The 22,528-nt window shown below is 37.5% G+C and overlaps 1 protein-coding gene across 1 annotated transcript in view; it reads right to left on the bottom strand.

Annotated features, from left to right (window-relative positions):
* The window catches only part of LOC109393297 (leucine-rich repeat-containing protein 49-like), a gene marked incomplete at its 3' end in the record, with an annotated part of 120,212 nt that overhangs the window by 79,918 nt on the left and 17,766 nt on the right, over positions 1 to 22,528 (bottom strand). Inside the window, exons 8-9 of the mRNA XM_019662364.1 lie at positions 16,821 to 16,887; positions 9,205 to 9,348 (exon numbers count right to left, since the gene is read on the bottom strand). Of these exons, the coding sequence (XP_019517909.1) occupies positions 9,205 to 9,348; positions 16,821 to 16,887 (211 nt within the window). The remainder of the gene's footprint in view (positions 1 to 9,204; positions 9,349 to 16,820; positions 16,888 to 22,528) is intronic.

The following is a 22,528-nucleotide window of genomic DNA, read 5'->3' as shown; positions in this document are numbered from 1 at the left end:
AGTAAGAAAGAATAGCAAAAACGCCTTCAACCTGAAATAAGGCACAAGAAAAAAAAGTAGAGGAAAAGGACAAATAAAAAGCATGAGAAACACTGAGGTTATGAATCTAAATACATCAGTAATCACAATTAGTATAATAGAATACTCTCTGGCTGGAAGATAGATTCTCAGATTGTAAGTTAAAAAAGGAGTTGTGTCTTCTTCAATTTCTTTTAATAATGTCTTGTATTTTTCGGTGTACAGGTATTTCATCTCCTTTGTTAAGTTTATTCCTAGGCACTTTACTCTTTTTTGTTTGCAATTTTAAATGGGATTGTTTTTTTCATTTCTCTTTGATAGTTCATTCTTAGTACATAGAAACACAACAGGTTATTGTACACGAAACTTTACTGTATTTGTTTATTATTTCTAACAGTGTTTTGGAGGAGTTTTATATATATATAAAATCATGGCATCCACAAGTATTGACAGTTTTACTTCCTCCTTTCCAATCTGGATGCCTTTTATTTCTTTTTCTTGCCTCGTTGCTACTCAGCCATAAAAAAAGGCGAAATATTGCCATTTGGGACAACACAGATAGAACTTGGGGTATTATGCTAAGTGAAATAAGTCAGACGGAAAAGTACAAAAACCGTATGATTTAACTCATATGCGGGATATAAAAGAAAAAAGTAACAAACAAACAAAACCAAACTCATGGATACAGACAACTTGGCGGTTACCAGAGGAGGAAAGGGTGGGGGAAAGCAAAATGAGTAGAAGGGTCAAATATGTGGTGACAGATGGAAACTAGATTTTTGGTGGTAAGCATGCAATAGAGTACACGGATATCAAATTATAATGTTGTACACCTGAAACTTATGTAATGTTTTAACTAATGTTTCTTCAATTAAAAAAGTTATGAGTTCTTTATAAGAAAAAGGTTGAGAGTTAAAGGACTTAATATGAAAGAACCCAGCATTATTTCTCTTGATATTCCAGTCCAAAGTACATAACCTGAATCTCATCATAAGGAAACATCATTAAACAAGCCTACACTGAGGGACGTTCTACAGAATAATTAACGGTCTTCAAATTTTTCAATGTCATGAAATACAAAGAAAGACTAAGGTACATTTGTAGATTAAGGAAGACTAGGGAGATGTAACTGAATGCAATGCATGATCCTGAATTTCCTTTTGCTATAAAGGACACTATTGAGACAACTGGGAAAATGTGAATGGGATCTATAGATTAGATGATAGTATCATATCAATGTTAATTTCCTGATTTTGATTACTATAATGTGGATGTATAGGAAAATTCCTTGTGTTTAGGAAAACACACTGAAGTATATGGAGATAAAGGGATATCACGTCTGCAACTTTTAAATGGTTTAGAAAAAAATAGAGAGAGAGAGAGACTAGTAGATATAAAGAGAGGGGAAGAGACAGAATGATCGAGAGAGGATAAAGCAAATGTACTAAATGTTATCATTTAAGAAATCTGAGTGAAACGTATTGAGAATTCTTTACATTATTGTTGCAACATTTTCTGCAATTATGTCAAAATTTTAAAAAGGTTAAGGAATAAAAAAGATATACGAGGAAAAAAATAACAAAAGAAAGCTGGCATTAACATTAGGCCAAATATATGTTAAGGCAAGACATATTATTTGCTTCCTGATACATTCAACATACCTAGAATAGGGCCTGACATATAGCCCATGCTCATAAAATACTTCCTCAGTGAAGAAGTTAGTAATAAATACAGTTAACGTAATGATGAAAGGAACAATTTACCAGGAAGATGCATCAGTTTTAAGCTTACGTACACCTAGAAACACAGCTTCAAATACTAACCAGATACAAGGCAAATATATTGATAGTAACTATTGATTGTAAATATTAACAAGGCAATAAAGCAAACCTCAACAAATGTCCAAGAACCAATTGCATATAGTCCACATTCACTGGCTACAATGCAATTAAGTTAGAAAAGAACGACAAAAAAAAAAAAAAGAAATCCATCCATATCAAAAAATTTAGGGCCGGCTGAGTGGCTCAGCTGGTTAAGAGTGCAAGCTCTGAGCAACAGGGTCACTGGTTCAATTCCCACATGGGCCACTGCACCCGAGCTGAGTTGCTGCTGAGCTGCCAACAGGTGGCTGGATGGCTCAGCTGGTAAGAACACGTGCTCCTAACAACAAGGTTGCCGGTAAGATTCCTGCATGGGATGGTGAGCAATGCCCACCTGCAATTAAGATTGACACGGCACCTTGAGCTGAGCTGCCCTGACTGCTGACAGGCAGCCAGATGGCGACTGGACTTGGAGCTGAGCTAGCTGCACCCTCCACAACTAAGACTTGAAGGACAATAACTTGGCTGTTCCCCTTCCCCGATTTGCCAACATTGTTCCCCTTCCCTAATTCCCCAATAAAATCTTTAAAAAAAAAGAAATAGATACTTCTAAATAGCACATGGATCAAAATAAAAGAAATCATAATAGAACTTATAATTAGAACTAAATGATAAAAATATTAAATTTCAAAACTTATGAGAAGAAACTGTAATGGTTCTTAGAGGGAAATTAGCCTTAAGTGCTTATATTAGAAAATAAAAAAGACTAAAAATTAATGTATCAAATATCCAACATAAAACTTTAGAAAAAAAAAGAGGATATAATGGAAAAGAACAAAAATCAATAAAATAATGTTTTTAAAAGCTCCAAGAGAGATTAAAACAAGCCAAACGCTGGTTCTTTGAAAGTACTAGTAAAATAAACAACCCTCAGGCAAATATTGATCAAGAAAAAGGGAAGTATAAATAAGCATTATTAGAAGTGACAAGGGGCAAATGACTACAGATAGAGCAGCCACAAAAAAAAAAGCAAAATTAGATGAAAGGAAACTATAACATATCAAAACTGATGCCCACTATTATTACTGAGTCAATAGTTTAAAACTACCCAGACTATTTAACAGATAAGCTTTACCAAACATATAAGGAACAGATCATCTTTATCTCATATAAACTGAGATTTATACTAAATAGAAATCCAAAATAGGGAATCACAGAATATCAAAACAGGAAACACTGACAATTTATTTTACGAGGCTAGTATGACCTTCATACCAAAATAATAATAATAATAATAAAAACAAAAGAAATTATATGTTGTTTATTAGCATAGATGTAAATACAGAGGGTGCCCAAAAAATGTATACATATTTTAAGGAAGGAAAAAACTATTAAAATTGTAATACTTTATACTGATAAATAAAGATGAATACAAGTCATATGTAAACATTTTTGGCACCTCCAGTATTGTGAATAAAATAGTAGCAAACAAAATCAGGAATGTACATGAAATATAGCTTATAATCTACATAATGACCAAAAATGCTAAAATAACTTATCATTACAAAATCTTGTCATATAATATGCAAATTTAATAGATTACAGAAGAATCCATATGATCAATCTGAAAGTTGTAGAAAAATCACTTAGTAAAACCCAACAACCATTCATAATATAAACTCTAAGCAAACTAAAAATATGGAATAATTTATTCAGACTGATAAATGGCTTTTAGCAAACACAGCTAGTAATGCATTTCCTTTAACATCAAGAATTAAGGCACTTTTGCTTCTTTATCCAACTTTGTACTGGAGGTTCAGCCAAATTGGAAGTTCAGACCAGCTCAGTCAAGCAAGAAGAAACAACTCTATAATGATTAGGGGAAAACTATCACTGTTTGCAAAAAAAAAAAAAAAAATTATAATTGTCTAAATAAAAAAACCTAAGATAATCTAGATATATTATTAGAATTATTAAGTGCTAGAGCAAGGTTGCCACACATAAAATCAATCAACCAAAGTCAACTGTGGTTCCATATACTGGTAACAGTAAGAAACCAAAAAAGCTTACAATAGCAACAAAAAAGTGTAAGATATCTGGGAAGAAATCTAAAACAAAATTTTTAAATAAACTACTATGGAGAAAAGCAAAAAAATCATTAAATTAGACATATATGAATTGAGAGGTGTGCTATATTCATATTATACCATTCATATTAACATGCCATACTGCAGGCTCAATATCATAAAAATGTCAATTACTTCAAAGATATTCCAATCAAACAGACCAGTGGGGTTATTTGTGAAACTTGACATACTATTTCTCAAGTGTATATAGAAGAAGAAAGGACCAAGATGATTCTCTAAACAAAAAAAGGAAGTAAGGGAGGGAGGGAGGGAAGAAGGAAGATAGAAAGGAAACGGGGGAAAGGAAAGAGAAGAGAAAGAAAGATCGGGGACCTCAGCTTCTAGGGCATAAGAAAAAGTTACAATCATTAAGACAGTGCTACACTGAAACATGGATAGAGATCAGTTAAACAGACCAGAGAGGCCAGGCACACACCCATGCGTATGTGGATATTTAATTTGCTAGAGGGAGGTGCTATCAAGGGGAGAGGGAAAGGCAGAAAGAATTCACTTTTCAATAAATGGTGCTGGGACAATTGGTAATCCATATGAGATAAACAAATGAAATTGGACTTCAACTTCACACCACAGGCAAAAATCAATTCCAAATAGATGAAACACCTTCATGTGAAGAATAACTTTAAAACTTTTGTTAGACAATATAGAAAAATATCTTTATGTCAGCAGCCTATAAGGAATGATTTTTCAAACAAAAAACAGAAACAATAAAGAAAACTATTGATGATTTTTACTTCTTTTCCTCAAAATGCAGAAACCAAAGAAATTTCTTTCTTTCTCGACAAGTTAAAACAAACAAACAAACAAAAAACTGTTATTACAATGGGCAAAGGATAAGGCTATTATTCACAGAAGAGGCAATTTCAGTATCAAAAAAAATGAAATAGGGCCGGCAGAGTGGCGCGATGGTTAAGAACTCGCTTGGGATGCCAGAGGGCCCCGGTTCGGATCCCACATATGAGGGCCAGTGACACTGCCCTCCACAGCTGGGGTGCTGGACGACAGCTCAACCTGGAGCTGGGCTGCCGTGAGTCGCCGGCGACGGCGTGGGCTGCACTCCCTGTGGCAGTGGGTTGCCATGGGATACCGTATGTAGCCAGCAGCCAGCGTGAGCGGCCAGCAACTGCTGTGAGCGGCCGTCCAGAGGCCGGCGACTGATCTGCCTCGCCAGAGAAGAGCTCAATGATGGTGCCAACTTGGGCCAGTGAGGCAGCGTCCTCCACAACTGGATTGAGGAACAAAACGACAGCAACTTGTCTGTTCCCCTTCCCCCAATTCCCCAGCACTGTTCCCATCCCCCCAATTCCCCAATTAAAAAAAAAATCTTTAAAAAAAAAAAATGAAAGGCATTCAACCTCATGGGAAAGTCAAAATAAAATCTCAATGTAATATATTTTCATATTTAAAGACTGGCAAAGAATAAAAGGTCTGACAACATCAAGTGTCTCCAAAGATGTGAAGTTAAAGGAATTCTCAGGTCATGCTGATGGAAATATCGTTTGGTACAACCACCTTGGGGAAAACTTGGCAATATCTTATAAAGTGAAATAATGTGCAGAATCCTGGCACCCAGCTAGGCTTCTCCCAACTATCCACCATTGAGCATTGTTTTTCAAATGCAGGTAGCAAACAATTTTTAATTGATCAAGAAATCAATTCAGTAGGTTGAGACCAACAAACTTTTTTTTGAGATCAATATTTTTTAATGAGATACAATAGAATTAAATAGGATATCCCAGAATGGATTGCACTAAAGGTAGATTTCATGAAATACTTGTTCCCATTATTTATAATGTACCCACATAAATATGTATTAATAACTGGGTTTCAATGTAAATTTTATTTATTACCATAGATTATGGCTAAAAATGTCTGAAAGCCACTGACCTAGAGAAATTATCATACATACACAAAAAGACATTAACAAAAATGTTATTTGCACCATTTTTAATAAGAAAAATATTGGAAATATTACCGTCCATAAATAGAATAAATATTAGTTACAACCATACAATATAATACTATATAACAATGAAAATTAGTGAACCAGAGCTACAGGTATCAACATAGATAAATCTCAAAGTATAATGTTAATAAAAACAAGTTACAGAAGATATGTGCAGTATGATGATACCATTTACAGAACATTTAAAAGCATGCAAAACAATTCATATTGTTTAGGGATACATACATATCCCATATATGGGAAAAGGAAACAGACATGCATGGGAATAAACACCAAATTCAGAATTGTGGTTACCTCGGCAAAAGAGGGAGGGAATGTGATGGTGGAGAGTTATACAGAAGGCCTCAATTATATTTGAAAGACTTTTATTATTCAGTTGATTGGTGAATATATAAATGGTATTCCTATTCTTTTGGGGTTTCATAATTGTTTAAAAGGGAAAGATATCATAAAGACTAAAAAGACATCTGGTTTAAAATTTATAAAATCTCCAAGAAAAAGAACAATCAATTTAACTACAATACAAATAAACCATAACTTTTCCACATCAAAAATATCAGAGAAGGAGGTTTCTGATAAAATGGTGAAATAGGTAATGCATCTATTTCATGACCTTCCCAAGATTCAATGGGTGAAGCAAAAACAAACAAAAAACCCCCCACAAAATAAGTAAATCTATGGGAATGATAAAAACAAAGGAGTTGTCACTAACAGATCAATATTTGTGATGAGTTTCAGGAAGCTGGAAAGCAGGAGGCGGGTCTTACCGGAGATAATCCTGCATGCTGCAGCTTAGAACTGGCAAGAGATGCTGCAGTGCAGACGCAGCAGTTCTTTCTGACAGAATGCCATATGCCCCACGCTGGAGTCCGCACATACAAAGACTAGGCTGGGACTGTGGTTAACTGTGGCTAATCGAGTGGGTGTGTAATTAAAGGTCTGTCTACTCTACAGCTATTCCTGGAATACCAACAAACCCATTCCACCCCCAGCCCACTCCCACCACTGCCATGACACACACAACCAACGCACAGAGCAGCCGCCTGAGGGAACCTGCAGCTGAAGGCTCAGGATCTGCTCTCTAAACAAAACAGAGTATATCTATTAAGGAAGGATGGAGCATGTGGGTGTTTAATCTGTGGAGATAGCTAATAACTGCTACAGTAGAACCAGAGGAGGGGGTAAGGAATGGCAGTTGCACCTGGCACAAAAGATACCAAAGTCCTTCTACCCCCAGAAGCAGTCTTCCTTACTTTGGCAGTTACAGAGTGAGCCTGCCTCTTCCCTTCTACTCACTCTAAAGGGAAGTCTCCCAATGTGTGGGATTCAACAACTTCTAGGGAGAGGTGTTATGTTAAAAAGACCTATTCAGCTGCACTGGAGACCCAGCCACTACTTAACATGGTCTTCATTTAAGGATTACCAGCCACTGAGAAAAATCAAAACCATGCAGAGGAAAAAAGAATAAGTGTGACAACTGACCATGGAGAAAAGATGAGCTCATGGGAAAAAAAAAATCCTCAAATTTAAAAAGCTCTTGGTTCTTTTAGGAAAAGAATGCTTTGAAAATGAAACAAGTAAGAGTTGGATAATGTTTCTTATTTATCCTTATATGTATACTCATAATTTCCTATAAATTAATATGCAAGATACTTGACATAACAATGATGCCATCTGTTTATCTACTAAATCTTTTTAACTTTTAGAAATCAATATAATTTCCTTTTCCCTAAGATGTTTACTGCTGCCTAAGCTATAATAGTGATGATTAGACATAATACTCAATGGGAAATTCAGTAAGCAATTTCCTGGATATGAACAATGCACTTTCCAAGTGAAAGACAAAATACAGACAGGAATATGCTAGGGCCAATAGATTTCTGTACCCCACTCTAACAAAGATTTCTGGATTCTTACCGTACCCAGTGTCTTGATGGCATATTAAGTCCAGCTTAAGCAATTTCTAGACTCAACAATGTAAAAGATTAATTCAATCTGCTTGTCTTTTAAAATAAACAAGTCATTTCCAATATTTTAATCCAATCTGGGGAGGACCTGACAGAATTTATAGGCTCTGGAGTAAATCCAAGTCCTGAAGAAGGTTCTGAAATTATCCCAACCTCCTAGGAGATGTGAGCATTACATGGCTCAGATTTTCTGGGAAACTTAAAAAATGTCAGTACAATGAGGCCTAGAAATAAGACATCATCTGTCCCCCAGCCTTTTCAAGTGTACCACTTACTGCACACTTAATTATTTACTAAGGAACTCAGTGTCTTGAGAAAGAGTTAGTTTGTGCCTTTAAAAGTGTTTAAATGATATCCAGAGAACCTAATATAGTTTTCTACGGCATGTAAGCAAAAGAAGCTGGTTAAAAGAACAAATGTTTTTATTAATCATTAGAAGTCTTCTTGGGCTGTATCATATCATACAGCTGGAAAGCCGTAGTTTTAGTCCTCTTCATATGTGCCCAGCACAAAAAACCTCAGCGTCAGCTGTTACATAGTTGCTGAAGTTGAGTAAAACTATAAATCTAACAAGATTTATCTTCAGAGTTCCGAAGTTGCCTTTCGGTAGTTTTGTGCCCACAAAGCTAACTTTTTCCCTTATGCTCACATGCCAGTTCTCCTCTGTTTTTGTCTTTTTTCAGAGTCAATGAGCCAAAAAGGACCTGAGAGAGAATCTAGTCCGATGCCCTCATTTTAGAAAAAGGTAAACTGAGGCTTACACCATTAAAGTGACTTACCCAACATCACACAGCCAATGAGAGACGAAGCTAAGACCAGAACTAGGTCTCTGATGCCCTATGCAATGCTCTTTCCACTAGACCAAGCTGCCCCTTAAAAACTGCCAAGAATATGATAGTTACGCATGTTTTAACAGCCCTCAACCTCCGAGGTGTTTCCCTCTTGCTGCAACAATACATCAACTTTCAATCACCAATTACCTTCTTTCTTATTAATTCTACACCCATAACAAAACAGGAAAGGATTTAATATACATTTATACTAGCTGATTAATTTACTGATAATATTCCTATTGTTTTTAATTTTATATCTTTTAAAACAGAAAACACCTGAATTCTCCCCAAATCAAAAAATTATAAAGCTTAATAATTATACACACAATTTAAATTCAGAAAAAAAGCTAAATTAGCTTAGATGCTTACTTACTTACTAAAGCAATGATATAACATTTATTTCATTTCCTTAAAAGAAAAGCTGGAATCACATATTGATTCCATTTTAGTACTCACCACAAAAGTGATTTGATTGTGCCGCAGGTTAAGTTCAGTTAGTGAATCCAGCCCATTAAGATTATCAACGTGGCTTAAAAGGTTCCTGGCTAGGTTTAAAACTCTCAAAGCACACAAATGATTGACATTTTCGATTTTGGTAATCTGTTAAAAATGACGACGGGATGATTAGCAGGCATAAACCTCAGATATGTATGTTATAAAAACCTTAAAAATGAAATATACAGCCACTGGTCTCAGTGACAAGTTTATATGAAGACACTTAAAAATCTATTTCCAATATCTTCTGGTATAGATAATATGAAGTTATGTAACTTGTGAAAATTAACTAAAGGAACTTATTTCATAATTAGACTATATTAAATATTTGAAGTAAATTTTATCAAATAATCAAAAAGTCCATCATTTGGGACATCTCTAAGTGCCTAACACTGTGCCTGGAGGTGACAAGAAATATACATACTGCCTGCCAAACAGAAACTTACTTTGAGCCCACAGCATGAGCTCACAATGTTGTGACCTAGCAAGACCACCCTCTGAGAGAAAAGGCAAGGAAAAGAAACGATACCAAGTTCCCCTTGTTAATTACGTTTACAGTGCAGCATCCTGAGAGCAGTCAAGAGTCTGAACGAAAAAGATTCAAGGAACTAACATCCACAGTGGAGGGCGAGAATGGATATTCTTTATTAGTGGAAGTGCTGAGGAGAGGAGGCAGATAATGTGTAGTCAGGTGCAATATGGCGGACACTAACTGTTTAGAATGAGAAGGCTTGAATCATGGAGTGTTCGTACATGCACAGAAGCACTGAGCAGCAGCCAAAGAGTTCAAGTCACACAGTAGATCAGGGTAAGTAAAAGCTATACCCGTGATGTGATGAGAGCTCAACGTGATTCCGATCCCCACTGTTATTAGATTATTGCAAGCCTAGCACAATGGGATGAATTTCTACATGGCACAGAAGGAGGGGTCGCTGCAGAGGACTTGATCAACCTTTTAATGTAACATACATAAGTAATTATGAATCATATAACACTGTTCTTCTGAACATTAAAAAAATAAATCTCACAATCACTAGAGATTAATTTTCTCATCTATACCACCATCACAGTATTATTTAAAATTTATTATTTATCACTTCAAAAGCAGATGTTGGATAAAGGAACTTTTTTTAGATTTATAATCCAGTTCCTATGTTGTTATTTGGACCTTCTCTAACATTCGAGAAATACCATCTGGATTCCATATAGGTTTCAGAGGAGAAACCTAAGAGTGCTATTGTAAGTTCAATCATATATAAAGGTAACATCTGATCATGCTTTAAAATTTGTCCTAAGATTTTTGGTCTAATGTAAAATGAAAATAAATTAAATAAAAATTATAAAAGAAACAAAGCTATCAGTATTCTATCAGATGACAGAACTGAATAATAAAACTTGGACAAAAATATTTCAAAAAAGTAGGTGATAGAATTTGAAATGTATGGAATCAGAAAAAGCAAAATAGACCCTGTAGAAAATCAGTAATGTCAACATAAGTTTGAGAAATTCTCCTAAAATACTAAGGAAAAATAGAGACAGGAAGAATAAAAGATGGGGATATGGAACACAGACAATATAGATATAACAAACATAAATGGAAAAGCAATACTTAAACATATACAATAAAACTTTCCTGAGTTCAACAAAGATATAAATATATAGAATGAAGGGCACAATTGTTGTATGACCTGTGTGTGGTGTCTTCCCCCTTCTGCTAATTATCCTAGGGCATTTCTTTTAGAAAACTACATTTCTCCAATTCCATTTGGTACCAGTGGGACTTACAATTGGAATGCCTACATTTCAGTTTCCTTTCAGTTTGGTAAGTCTGAAAAGAAACATTGGTAATTGTAATATATAGGTATCAACCTGTAATAATAATAATAAAAAATCACTGGGGATATTGTTGAGCTTCCTGGTTTACAATCAAATAGGCCAGAATCACACGCAGCATTTCTGATGGAATAGTCTATTACTCACTGCAGCCAGGGACAAAGCCACAAGCAAGGAGTACATGATGCAAAAACCTCAGGCAAAGGATCGGGTAGGGTGAGAGCACAGATCTTGATTAGTTAATAAACTTCACAGCAAGAAGAAAAAAGATGATGAGAATGTTCCAAAGCCCAATTACAGGTCACACTAATCAGAGGGGGAATCCCAAGATAGCCTGCAAAGCTTCTTAATACATCTAGGAAAGCTGGATACTCCAGCCTTATCTTTTTGTATAAGAGTAACCTAGACCCCTCTCTATCGGGATGACAGACAGCAATGCTGCAAGGGGAAATGTCTGCTCTCAGGCAAGTGACCACAGAAAGGGCAAGCTCTCCCTGAATGAAAAAATGTCCCTGAAAGAACAGATTCTTGAAGCACATTTGGGTTCGTGTTAAAGCAAGTATTTAACAAGAAAACAAATTCTGGTAGACTAAACAAAATCTAGGTCAGAAATTGAGAGTCAACCTCCCAGATTCCTTTGCATTCTTCACTACTCACATATAACCAATTGTTAAATCATGATGTTTCTACTTTTTAAATATTTATCCAATCTGACGCCTTATGATATCCCTATTGCTACTGCTTTAGTTTAAGCTATTTTCACTTCTCACCAAGATAACTAGGTTAGACTCTCAACGGTTGTGTCTCCAGTTTCATACCCCTCCATCTCTTTCTGTTCCCCAGTCTATTTCTCAAACACTATCATCATTCCTCAGAATGTTTCACACCCATAAGCTAAATTGTATTTTATTCCACAATGTACACCAAGTATCATTTTTATTTCCAACAGAAGTTCAGGAAACAAAAATTATTCGTGTAATTTTATTTTAGTTTTTTAACTACCTGATGAAATTTTTTTAAGAGTTGGACATTGACTTTTTAAAAACCTAAGGTCACGAAGACTGCCTTTGCTTTGAAATACTCCAAATGTTTGCTTATTAGATTTAGATATTTTGAAACAAGACTCAGATTTTCATTTAAAATTTCTTTCTTGTTGTTATAGATCCTTGAGAAATAATTTGTGTGGTACAAATGTTTAGTCTTAATACGTATATTATAACAAACATATGCAGAAATTATAAGACATATAACCACCAGTCATCTAACAAGCAATTGAGCATTTTTCATCCACACAATGGTTGGTAAATAATTCCTAGACACACTATACAGATCAAGTGACACATTATTCATTTATCAGGTGCTCTTACAGATCTTGGGTAATGCCCATGAATTCTTAAAGGTATATTATAATGTGAAAACCACATAGTGGTTATTTCTCATTGCACATTTTTAAATAAACTTAAGAAGATATTGCTACCATAAAACGTTTCACTTATAGTCATGAATAGTTTTAAAACAGTGGACTACAAGATAAAATAGCCATTCCTTAGTATGGGATTCAAAGCTCTCCACAATCTGCCTCTACCCACCTCTCTGGCCTCATGTCTCACTGTTCTCCAACGTCTGCTAAACTCTCTAGTAGTAAACAATACCATGCTGTTTTCAGTTTCAGCGCTTTTGTATATGGTAATCTTTTTCTGACAAACTCTTTAATTCCTCTTCCCCTTCTACCACCATCTAACGTAACTTCCCTCTACAGAGAGACACTAACCAGCCTGCAGAGCTGGACAATTCCCAGGCCGCCAACCTGCTCGCACACATGACAGACACACAGATGGGGCTGGGACGAGATTAGAACCTGGCAGACGTGTCCTGTCTGAGTCTATCAAGGTTTTTATTAATTACATTAGCTTTCCATTGAAATGACAGGGACTAACAGCTGTTAGAAAGCCTAGAAAGATCACACTGAGGTTTGCGCCTGACCTACTGCAAGTGGCAGTGGCAGATCTTGTTCTTCAACAGGCAAGGAATCCTGGATCATTCCAGAAGGTACGCTTAGGAGAGGCTTTACCTTCTGCATAAGTATGTAGCTCATGTAGGTATTCATAAGTAAATACTCATATTTCAAAGGTTAAAATTGAAATGCAAGAGCAAAGGGTTAAAAACAGCCTGGAAGCTCTGAGAGAAATGAATAAGGGGGAAACATAACAAAGCAGACAGAGAAATTAAGACAGACAGATATGGAGGCAGACACATTGACTGAACAGAATAACGAGCCCGATTCCATAGTCATCAGGGAGATGGAAATCAAAACCACACAGAGATACCTCTTTATAACAATTTAACCGGCAAAAACTAAGCAGTCTGACAATTCCGAATGTTGAAAAGGATGTGAAACAACAGGATCTATTATGGATTACTGGTGGGAGTATAAACTGTTACAACCACTTGGGAAAACACTTTGGCGTTATCTTTTAAATTTAGACATTTAGATAACCTATGACCCATCAATTGCACTTCTAGGTCTATAGACCCTTGAATACATATGATGCATGGAAGAAACATGTACAAAAAACATTCTTAGAAGTACAACAGGAAAGAAAACAAAACAAAAAAGAAACAACCCAGTGACAATCAATAATAAACTAGAGAAAAAAAGTCTTCATATAACCATACTATGGAACATACAACAGTGAAAACTAATAAACTACAGTTACTTGGTTAAAATAGGTGAATTTCTGTAACATAATATTGTACCCAAAAAGCAAAAACTAGATGACAACACTGTATATAGTATGATACCATTTTTAAATTAAAAGACAATGCTCTCTAAACAACATATTATTTAGGCACACATATTTGTAATAAAGCCAACTAACAATAACTAACAAAAGAATAATAAACGTGAAATCCAAAATAGTGGTTACCTCAAAATAAAGGAGGAACTCCTAAGTATTAAAAAAATCATTAGTAATATTCTAGTTCTTGGGTAGGGGTTGGGCAATGTGTATTTTAAAAATAAATCAATAAACTATACAACCAAGATGGCACAGTAGGTTAATGCTGTATTTACCTTCTCTCACAACCATATCAAAATTACAACTAATCTACAAAACAACCATTATTGAAAATCGCCTAAAATCAAGCTGAACTTTCAACTTAGGACTTGCAGAAGAAGCTACCTCCAGAATGGTAGGAAGGTCAGAGACGTGGAACAGGGCTGGTCCCACACCCACGTGTGACCATGTGACCATTAAAGATCGGGAGGGCTATTTCGGCTGTGGAGGTCCCCCTCACCCCCAAGAGCGGCGAGAGATCCCAGCCCCAGCCCAGGGTTCCAGTGCTGGAAAGAGAAGTCCCCCTAATTCCTGGCTGTGACAACCAGTGGAGACTGGGACTGAGTGAGGCTGCACTTACAGGCGCTCTTTTTAAAGGGACTGCGTGCAGACTTACCCACCAAGGGAATCACTCGCTCTGAGCTCCAGCACTAGGGGAGCAGCTGGAGAGATGGCAAGGACATACAGGAGGGAGCTGAATTGTCTGGCTTGGGACAGGGACTGGAGAAGCGGCTTTCTCCTGGATGGGGGAGCTGATGGAGGCCACTGTTTCTTTGCTGAGCCCTCCCCTTCCCACGTGTGGACACAGGCAGCCACAATTTCTGAGTCTCCTTAGTTCGCCCCACCCTGGCGATTGAAGACCCAGCCCCACCCAACTTTCCGGCACACCTAGGCTGCTTTCAGTGGATTTTTCACGCAGACTGCCTGCCTTGACTCAAGCTGCAGACTTTCCTAGGGTCTCTCAAAGGTTAGCGGAACACAGACAAGCAGCATCTAGCTTGAGCGTGTCTGGTGCCTCTGGCTGAGCAGCCCTAAGCTGGCACTAGCAGCCATCAGCCTTGGTTGGCGACTTGGCCTCTCAAGGTGCTTCCAAGCACAGCATGGGTGGCAGCCATCTGCGGATTTCTTTCTGGCTCCAGCTGGGTGGCCCTGGGAGGAGCATGGGCTGGGGCTGAACTAGACCTACAGTGGATCCCCTCCAAGATGGTCCTGGGGCTGGCGCCCTCAGTGGCCAGCTTCAAAACAAGCTGGAGTATCACTCAGCCACCTCCAAGTACAACACACCCAAGGGGCAGATTGGGTAAGCACCAAAGTCCTGCTGAGGCAGATCCTGCTCCATAGGATCAGCCCCTGTACAACAACTCTTCCACTGTAGTGAAGGCCGGTCCTCACAACCAGTGAGCCCAAGGGTCAGTCCCTCACACTGATGTGCAATTATCAACCAAGGCTCAACTACAAGAGGAGGGCACACACAACCCACACAAGCAACACACCTAAAGCACGTGGCTCAGGTGACCAGGAAGACTGTGCCACTGCGCCCCACAGCACACCTACTACATAAGGCCACTCTAATAAGACTGGAAGACATAGCAGCCCTACCTAATATACAGAAACAAAAACAGGGAGGCAGCCAAAATGGGGAGACAAAAAAATACATGTCCCAAATTAAATAACAGAACAAAGCTCCAGAAAAAAAACTAAGCGAAATGGAGAGAAGCAATCTATCAGGCGCAGAATTCCAAACTCTGGTTATAAGAATGCTCAATGATCTCAGGGAGAACTTCAACAGAGAGATAGGAAGCATAAAAATGGAGATGGAAACCAAAAAAAATACCCAGTCAGAAATAAAGAATACAATAATGGAAACGAAGAATATACTACAGGGAATCAACAGTAGGTTAGATGAAGCAGAGGATCTAACCAGCAATGTAGAAAATAAGGTAGCAGAAAACACCCAACCAGAACAGCAAAACGAAAAAAGAATCCAAAAAATTGGGGAGCATTTCAGGGGCCTCCAGGGCAATATCAAGTGTACCAACATTCACATTATAGGGGTACCAGAAGGAGAAGAGTGAAAGCAAGGAATTGAAAACCCATTTGAAGAAATAATGACAGAAAACTTCCCTAACCTGGTGAAGGAAATGGACATATAAGCCCAAGAAGCACAGAGAATCCCAAACAAGATAAACCCAAGGAGGCCAACACCAAGACACATAATTAAAGTGCCAAAGGTTTAATACAAAGAGAGAATCTTAAAAGCAGCAAAAGAGAAGCAGTTAGTTACCTACAAGGGAACCCCCATAAGACAGTCAGCTGATTTCTCAATGTTGTAAGATCATGCAAGGTACCAGATGGGCACTGGACATATCAAGGGGATCACATCATCGACTGTTTAGATGCCTGACCAATGCACTATATTCCTTAAGAGCTAAATTAGAATAATACTGAATGTCAACTATAACTAAATATATAGGTGTATATATAGTCACGTTATATGGAGTACAGCATAGGGAAGATAGTTGATGGTATTGTTACAGTTATATAAGATGTCAAAGGGGTAGTAGCTTGGGGAGGGGGATATCACTTTATGAGGGGTTTAAATGTCTAACGTTGCTTTGTACACCTGAAACTAATTTAAAATATAAATTAAAAAATAATAAGTCAATAGACAACTAAATAAGAAATAAAATTGTCATAACTATAAGGATTTTGAATGTTTTATCTATCATTTACTGCTGAGGAATTACCAAATCGTATATAAATAGGTTTAATACCTTAGAAATTTCAGTGAATCAATAAAGTAACTCTTGAAAAATTAAACATAAGTATAATTCTTAAAACTTTTTAAATACCAAATTTCCTGCACTTTTTTTCAAAGAACAAAGAAATGATAGGGCTTTACGATACCTGATTTCCATGAAGATCCAATACATCTAAGCTTTTTAGATTCTCCAGATTTGAGATTTTCTTGATTCTGAAAATCAGAATAAGTAGAGCAGAAATGTAGATGTAGCACATCTATTATAAATCAAAATATGTTAAAGCCTAATTCACTTTAATTTATTATAGAAACCTATAAATATATAGATTATACAATTATATACACATTAAATAAAAACGTATTTCCCTTTAATTGAATTGTATTGTTCAAGGTACAGTCCCACTGGGGGAAATGTCCTCCCATCTTGAAAGTCCTATCTTTAAATAAGAGAAATTCTACTTCTAGAACCTTAGGCAAGGCACTTATTCAAGGAAGCCCCTTCTACCCTAGAATATGATCTAAACTCCTAACCTCAGTCCTCAAGGCCCTAGGCCATCTGGCTACTGCCCCTTCTCTAGCCTGCTCTCCTGCCACGGCTCAGGCTCACTGACTCACTCTGCTCCAGTCAGGGGCTTTCTTGTCTCTAACCTCACAAGTGCTTTTTTGGCTTGGGTGTGTACCCTTGCTGTTGATTCTTCCTTAATGTTCTTCCCCCGGGATCTCACATGGTTCACACCTTCACATTATTCAGGTCTCAGCTCAAATAGCGTCTCAGAATAGTGTCTCGAGGTGACCCTATCAAAAGTAGCCCTCCTTTCCTGTCCCCATTATTCTTTCCTTCCTCTACTTTAATTGACTTCAGTGCATTTATCCTCGCCAAAAATTATATTATTCATGTGTTTGCTTTTATATGCTCTCCCTCCTTAAACCAAAATGTGAGCTTCAAGAGGTCAGAAACTCTGATATGTTTCTACTCTACCCCTAGCCCTCGTGACAGTGCCTGACACTGAGTAGGCACACAGTAAGTATCTGTTTAATGAATGATGACCATACAAACTGAACAGATGAGTTTTATGTACAAGGGTATTTATAACAGGATTATTTAACACAGAGACAGATTGAATACCGCCCAAATGCTTTCTACTGGACTTGCTCAGTTTGCGAATATTATTTGGAATTTTTTATTTGCCATGTTGTGAAAAACTGAAACATTGCTATAAACTAAAATCACAGAATTTTATCTCTAAAACACCTCCTCCTATATCCCCTAATGCCTAGGGCCTACACATTGTCTCCCTCACTCCTATCTTCTATGGCTACCTCACCTATCCAAACTGCCTCCAGCTGGACTCTTCTAAAAACACAAAAGAAAAACCACTTCCTTTTATTGTTCTCCTTCTTGTAGATCCTACTTCCTCCTACTACCATTTTTCAGTAGAGGGAAAGGAGCAATGGCAAAGAAAGGATAAAAATTAAGTTCATGTAATCCATCTCTATCATCATCTTGCTTTCACTGTTTATTTCTGATGTCATTGTTTACTGCCTCAAAGAACCACTTCCAGCTTCCTACATGTTTCCAGAATCTGTGTCATCCCTTGAAACTTCATATATGCTGATCACCATGTAAACATAATGTGAACTTAAACTTCCTGAATTTCTATCTCCATTTGACCTCAGCCACCTTCCATAACTACCAAATCCAGAACTCTATCATGGCAACCAATTCAATACAATTTAATTTATAAAATTAGATTATAAATTAATTTATACCATCAGAGTGTACCATCACAGGGTGATTGTATTCTTCTCTCCCTCTCTCTCTCTCTCTCTCTCTCTCTCTCTCTCTCTCTCTCTCTCTCTCTCTCTCTCTCTCACACACACACACACACACACACCACTCCCTTATGACCATAACCTCCTCATCAGTTTCCTCTCTCACACCATCCCCCTGGCAGAAATCTGTTCTTTTCCTAGAAAGCACCCTACCCCCTAAACACCCCTAAGTCACTTCACCAAACCATTAACATCCTTCTGGATTCATCAGAATCCTTCATTAGCCTTCATCCTGAGTTAGGCATTGAATACTATTCTATCTAACACTTAAATCTCTCTAATAATAACAGTTAATAATAACAATAATACTAGCCAAACCAGATGGTAAAACAGACAAGACTTTCAATAAAATTATTCCTCTGCCTGCTTTGCTTCTGAAATGTCCAAACAGTTGGAGAAAATTACTGTACCCTAATAATATGACTTAGGACAGAGGGATGCTTTCTAACATCCACCTGACCACATGGCTATTAGAGAAGCCTTTTAGTCAATTATTTTATACTTCTAAGCTCACATTCCCTAAAACAGTGGTCTCAAACTTCTGTGTGTATCAGAATCATTTGCAGGACTTGCTAAAATATAGATTGCTGAGCCCCACCTCCAGAGTTTCTGGGATAAGGTCGAAAAATGTGCGTCTCTAACAAGTTTTTGGGTGATGCTAATGTGGCTTATCCAGAGATCACGTTTTGAGAAGCAATGCCCTAAAATATAGACCTTCTTCTTATCAAATCTCAATTCCCCCTTATATGAGCTTTTGGAGGGTGAACTCACCTACTTAATATAAAATACTAAAGCCTATTCTAAGGAAATAATCAGAGATGCAGACAAAGATTTACAGACAAGGGTATTCATCACAGCATTATCATAGCAAAAAAACAGTACACTTGTAAATGTCTAACAAAAGGGAAATATTAAGTAAACATGCATATATACCCATGTAGATTATACAGCTCTTCAGAAGATATATTTTCAAAGAACACTGAATGACATGGAAAACATCAGTACTAAAATATAAATTTTCACGTGAAAAGCACAGTATAAAAACAATTTTGTAACACTGTGATATGTGAATATAGAAGAGTGCTACTCTGTGTTGATAACTAAATCTTGGCAAGAAAGCAAAAAGATGACTGTGTGTCCTTTTGATGTCATATCACAGCACTGTCAAAAGCCTACCTAAGGATCATCTGAGGATTTACTACTGATGAGAAGCCCAAACTCTGTAGTTATATACTAACTTGTAGGAAACTGGTAAGATGTAATGATTTTTGACAGGTAGAAATGTAATTTATTTCTGTCTAGTAGGAAAGATGACCTGGAGGGTTGTACCTATGGCTTTGTAGGACATTAACCTGTTCTATAATTTAACAATCTTATTCCAGTGTTCTCTATTTTTCATTGACTGTGTATTAGTTTCTCTTATCCTCCTTTGAACCAGCTTTCTCATCCTACTGGTACCCTCATTCTTGAGTTAATTAAAATGTTGGCCTGTAATTACTACCTATGTGTCTGAGAATTATATTTTTAACATTTTGGAAATTATAAACAGAGGATGGAGAGTCTCCCAGCCAAAATGACTCTGATTTGGAGGATCCATGTAAACTCTTTCCATATTGATCAGAAACTGGGCACTTTTGAGGCACTTCAGTCTTAGAAACCTGAATATGTAATATGCCTATCCACAGGGCTTTACAGTAAGACGCCCCTGCCTGTTGTGATTTCAAGCCTCCTCCTAGCTTTGACCCACAGTGGCTTCATGACTCTCATTTCAGATCCTGATTGCTCAGGTGACAGGAAAAAAAATAGGCTAGTCGCTCAGTCAGTTAAACCCAAGACCAACTAAATAAACATCTTGCTGTCCCACTCTCATGAGTTGTCTTTGCCATAGATTCTCTCCCCACCCCCAGGACCTGCAATGACATAAAAATAGATATAATCTTACAGAACAGAGAGGTAGATGAAGGTATCCATTGACCTAGGAGACCACGGTCAGATTAGGTACCAAGGAGAGGAATTTTCAGAATCCTAGTCAGTTCCCAAATAGTTTAAGATTTTTACATTAACACCAATGTGACCTGAGAGATATTTTTTTTAAGTTCTCCCATTAAACAGAACTGAAACTAGAAAAAGGCAAGGCTCACCTATCACTTCAATAGTGCAGTCATTTAGGGCTATTCCCAGCCTGTCTCTGCAGGCCACATTATTTTACAGATGATGGGGAAAGACCCCATGGTAGGATCTATGTGAAGGCTAGGCTTTTTGGGTATCAGAGACAAATCCTTAAGTGGGAACCCTCAAACAATCAAAAGGAAAGGAATATGAAATCCCAGGGTCGGGCAAAGAGTTTTGTATATAGTTCTAGGTGGTCAGAAGAAAATGCAGAGAAATTCTGTTCATTAGCCTGTGACCATGAGGGCGCCAGAAAGTCTCACAAGGATGGACAGGGGATACATAAAGCAGAAGAGTTAGTTAGATGGCAAAAACCTCAGTAGCAAAATGGTATAGGGGGGTTAGGAGTTCTTTAGCAGCAATGTAACTTCACACCCAGGATCTGAGCAGGGTTTTTCTAGCTTTTGAGCAGAAATCTTCGCTGCAGCTGCTTGAACTTAGAGGCATATGGTGGCCCTGGGTTTTCATACATGGTCCCATTGCCTTGGACTAGAATGTCTTCTAGAACGATGCAGTGCTTCACCAGGTGGGAGGGAGAAAGCTTTCTGGACTTGAGCAGGAGGGGGCGGTGAGTCATCCAAGACTACCGTGAGGATGCTGGGCAGCAGGTGTGTGGCCCTCTTCTCAAGCAGTCCTCAGCCAGGTTTGCCCGGTGGACACTAAAATACTGCCTCAGGACAGACTTCCATCTTCAAGACTCACAGGCCCCTTGCTGGGACAAAGTCAGATGGCTGGAGAGGAGTGGGCATATGTTTAGGAATCAGATTTGCATGGTACTCACACTTCAGAAATACGCAACTTGGGAGAATGTGAAAAATTGTCCTCTGATTTATTTTCTTTTTTATTCAAGAAGGCTGTTTTAGAACTGTATAACACAAGGTATTTTCTTTATGGGGAAAATAAAGTACAATTGACCAAAAGCAAGCAAACAAACAAATAAAAAGATGGAGGGGTAGAGAGAGGGAGAAGAGACTGCAGTCGATTGCTTTTTACTTGACCATGGGAAGAATACAGAGAAGGGCATTGGGCCCCTTAGAGTTAGAGAAGCAGAGACTTTCAAAAGGTCAGAAGGTTCAATAGACTGGTGTCTTTGGGGCACACATTATTTTTTTCAAAAACTTAAAAGGTTGCTACTGAGAAGCCAAAAAAACTAAAAAGTAGAAATAGAAAAAGAGAGTAGATTGAGAGACGATTTCAAATGTTAGGAGCCAAGAGCAGCTCTTAGATACTATGTTTAAAACCAGAAAAGGTAATTTAAAATATCACTGGAAAAATGCCTTAATCAAGGACTAAAAAGTGGGCATGAAGACAATGGTGCTACAGGATAAATGGAAGTTGGAGAAACAGTCAGTAACTCCAAGGATCAGAAGCTAGTAAAGAAATCTCCGTACAGACAACAGGGAGCACCTAGAAGAGAATGCCTTAAATGAATGACGTTGACTTTATTCCTCGCTTTACTCACTGAACTGCTCTGCTGGCATATTCCTAATGTATACGAGGTATGACAATTAAGTTCACGAACTTGTTGCAACAATGTTGCTAACCTTTTTGATATCAGAGGGATTATTCATTATGAATTTGTACCAACTTGACTAAGTTAACCAAGTTTACTATTTGGAAGGGCTGAAAAGGCTGCGTAAAAAAGTTAGACTACCTGAACTTTTCGACGACATTCGCCAAGAACATTCATGGCTCTTGCATCACGACAATGCACCAGCTCACTTGGCACTGTCTGTGAAGGAGTTTTTAGCCAGTAAACAAATAACTGTATTGGAACGCCCTCCCTACTCACCTGATCTGACCCCCAATGACTTCTTTCTTTACCCAAAGACAAAGAAAATATTAAAAGGTA

Source organism: Hipposideros armiger, unplaced genomic scaffold (assembly GCF_001890085.2).
Source record: "Hipposideros armiger isolate ML-2016 unplaced genomic scaffold, ASM189008v1 scaffold_373, whole genome shotgun sequence".
NCBI classification, from domain to species: domain Eukaryota; kingdom Metazoa; phylum Chordata; class Mammalia; order Chiroptera; family Hipposideridae; genus Hipposideros; species Hipposideros armiger.
This window is presented reverse-complemented; position numbering and strand designations above follow the sequence as displayed.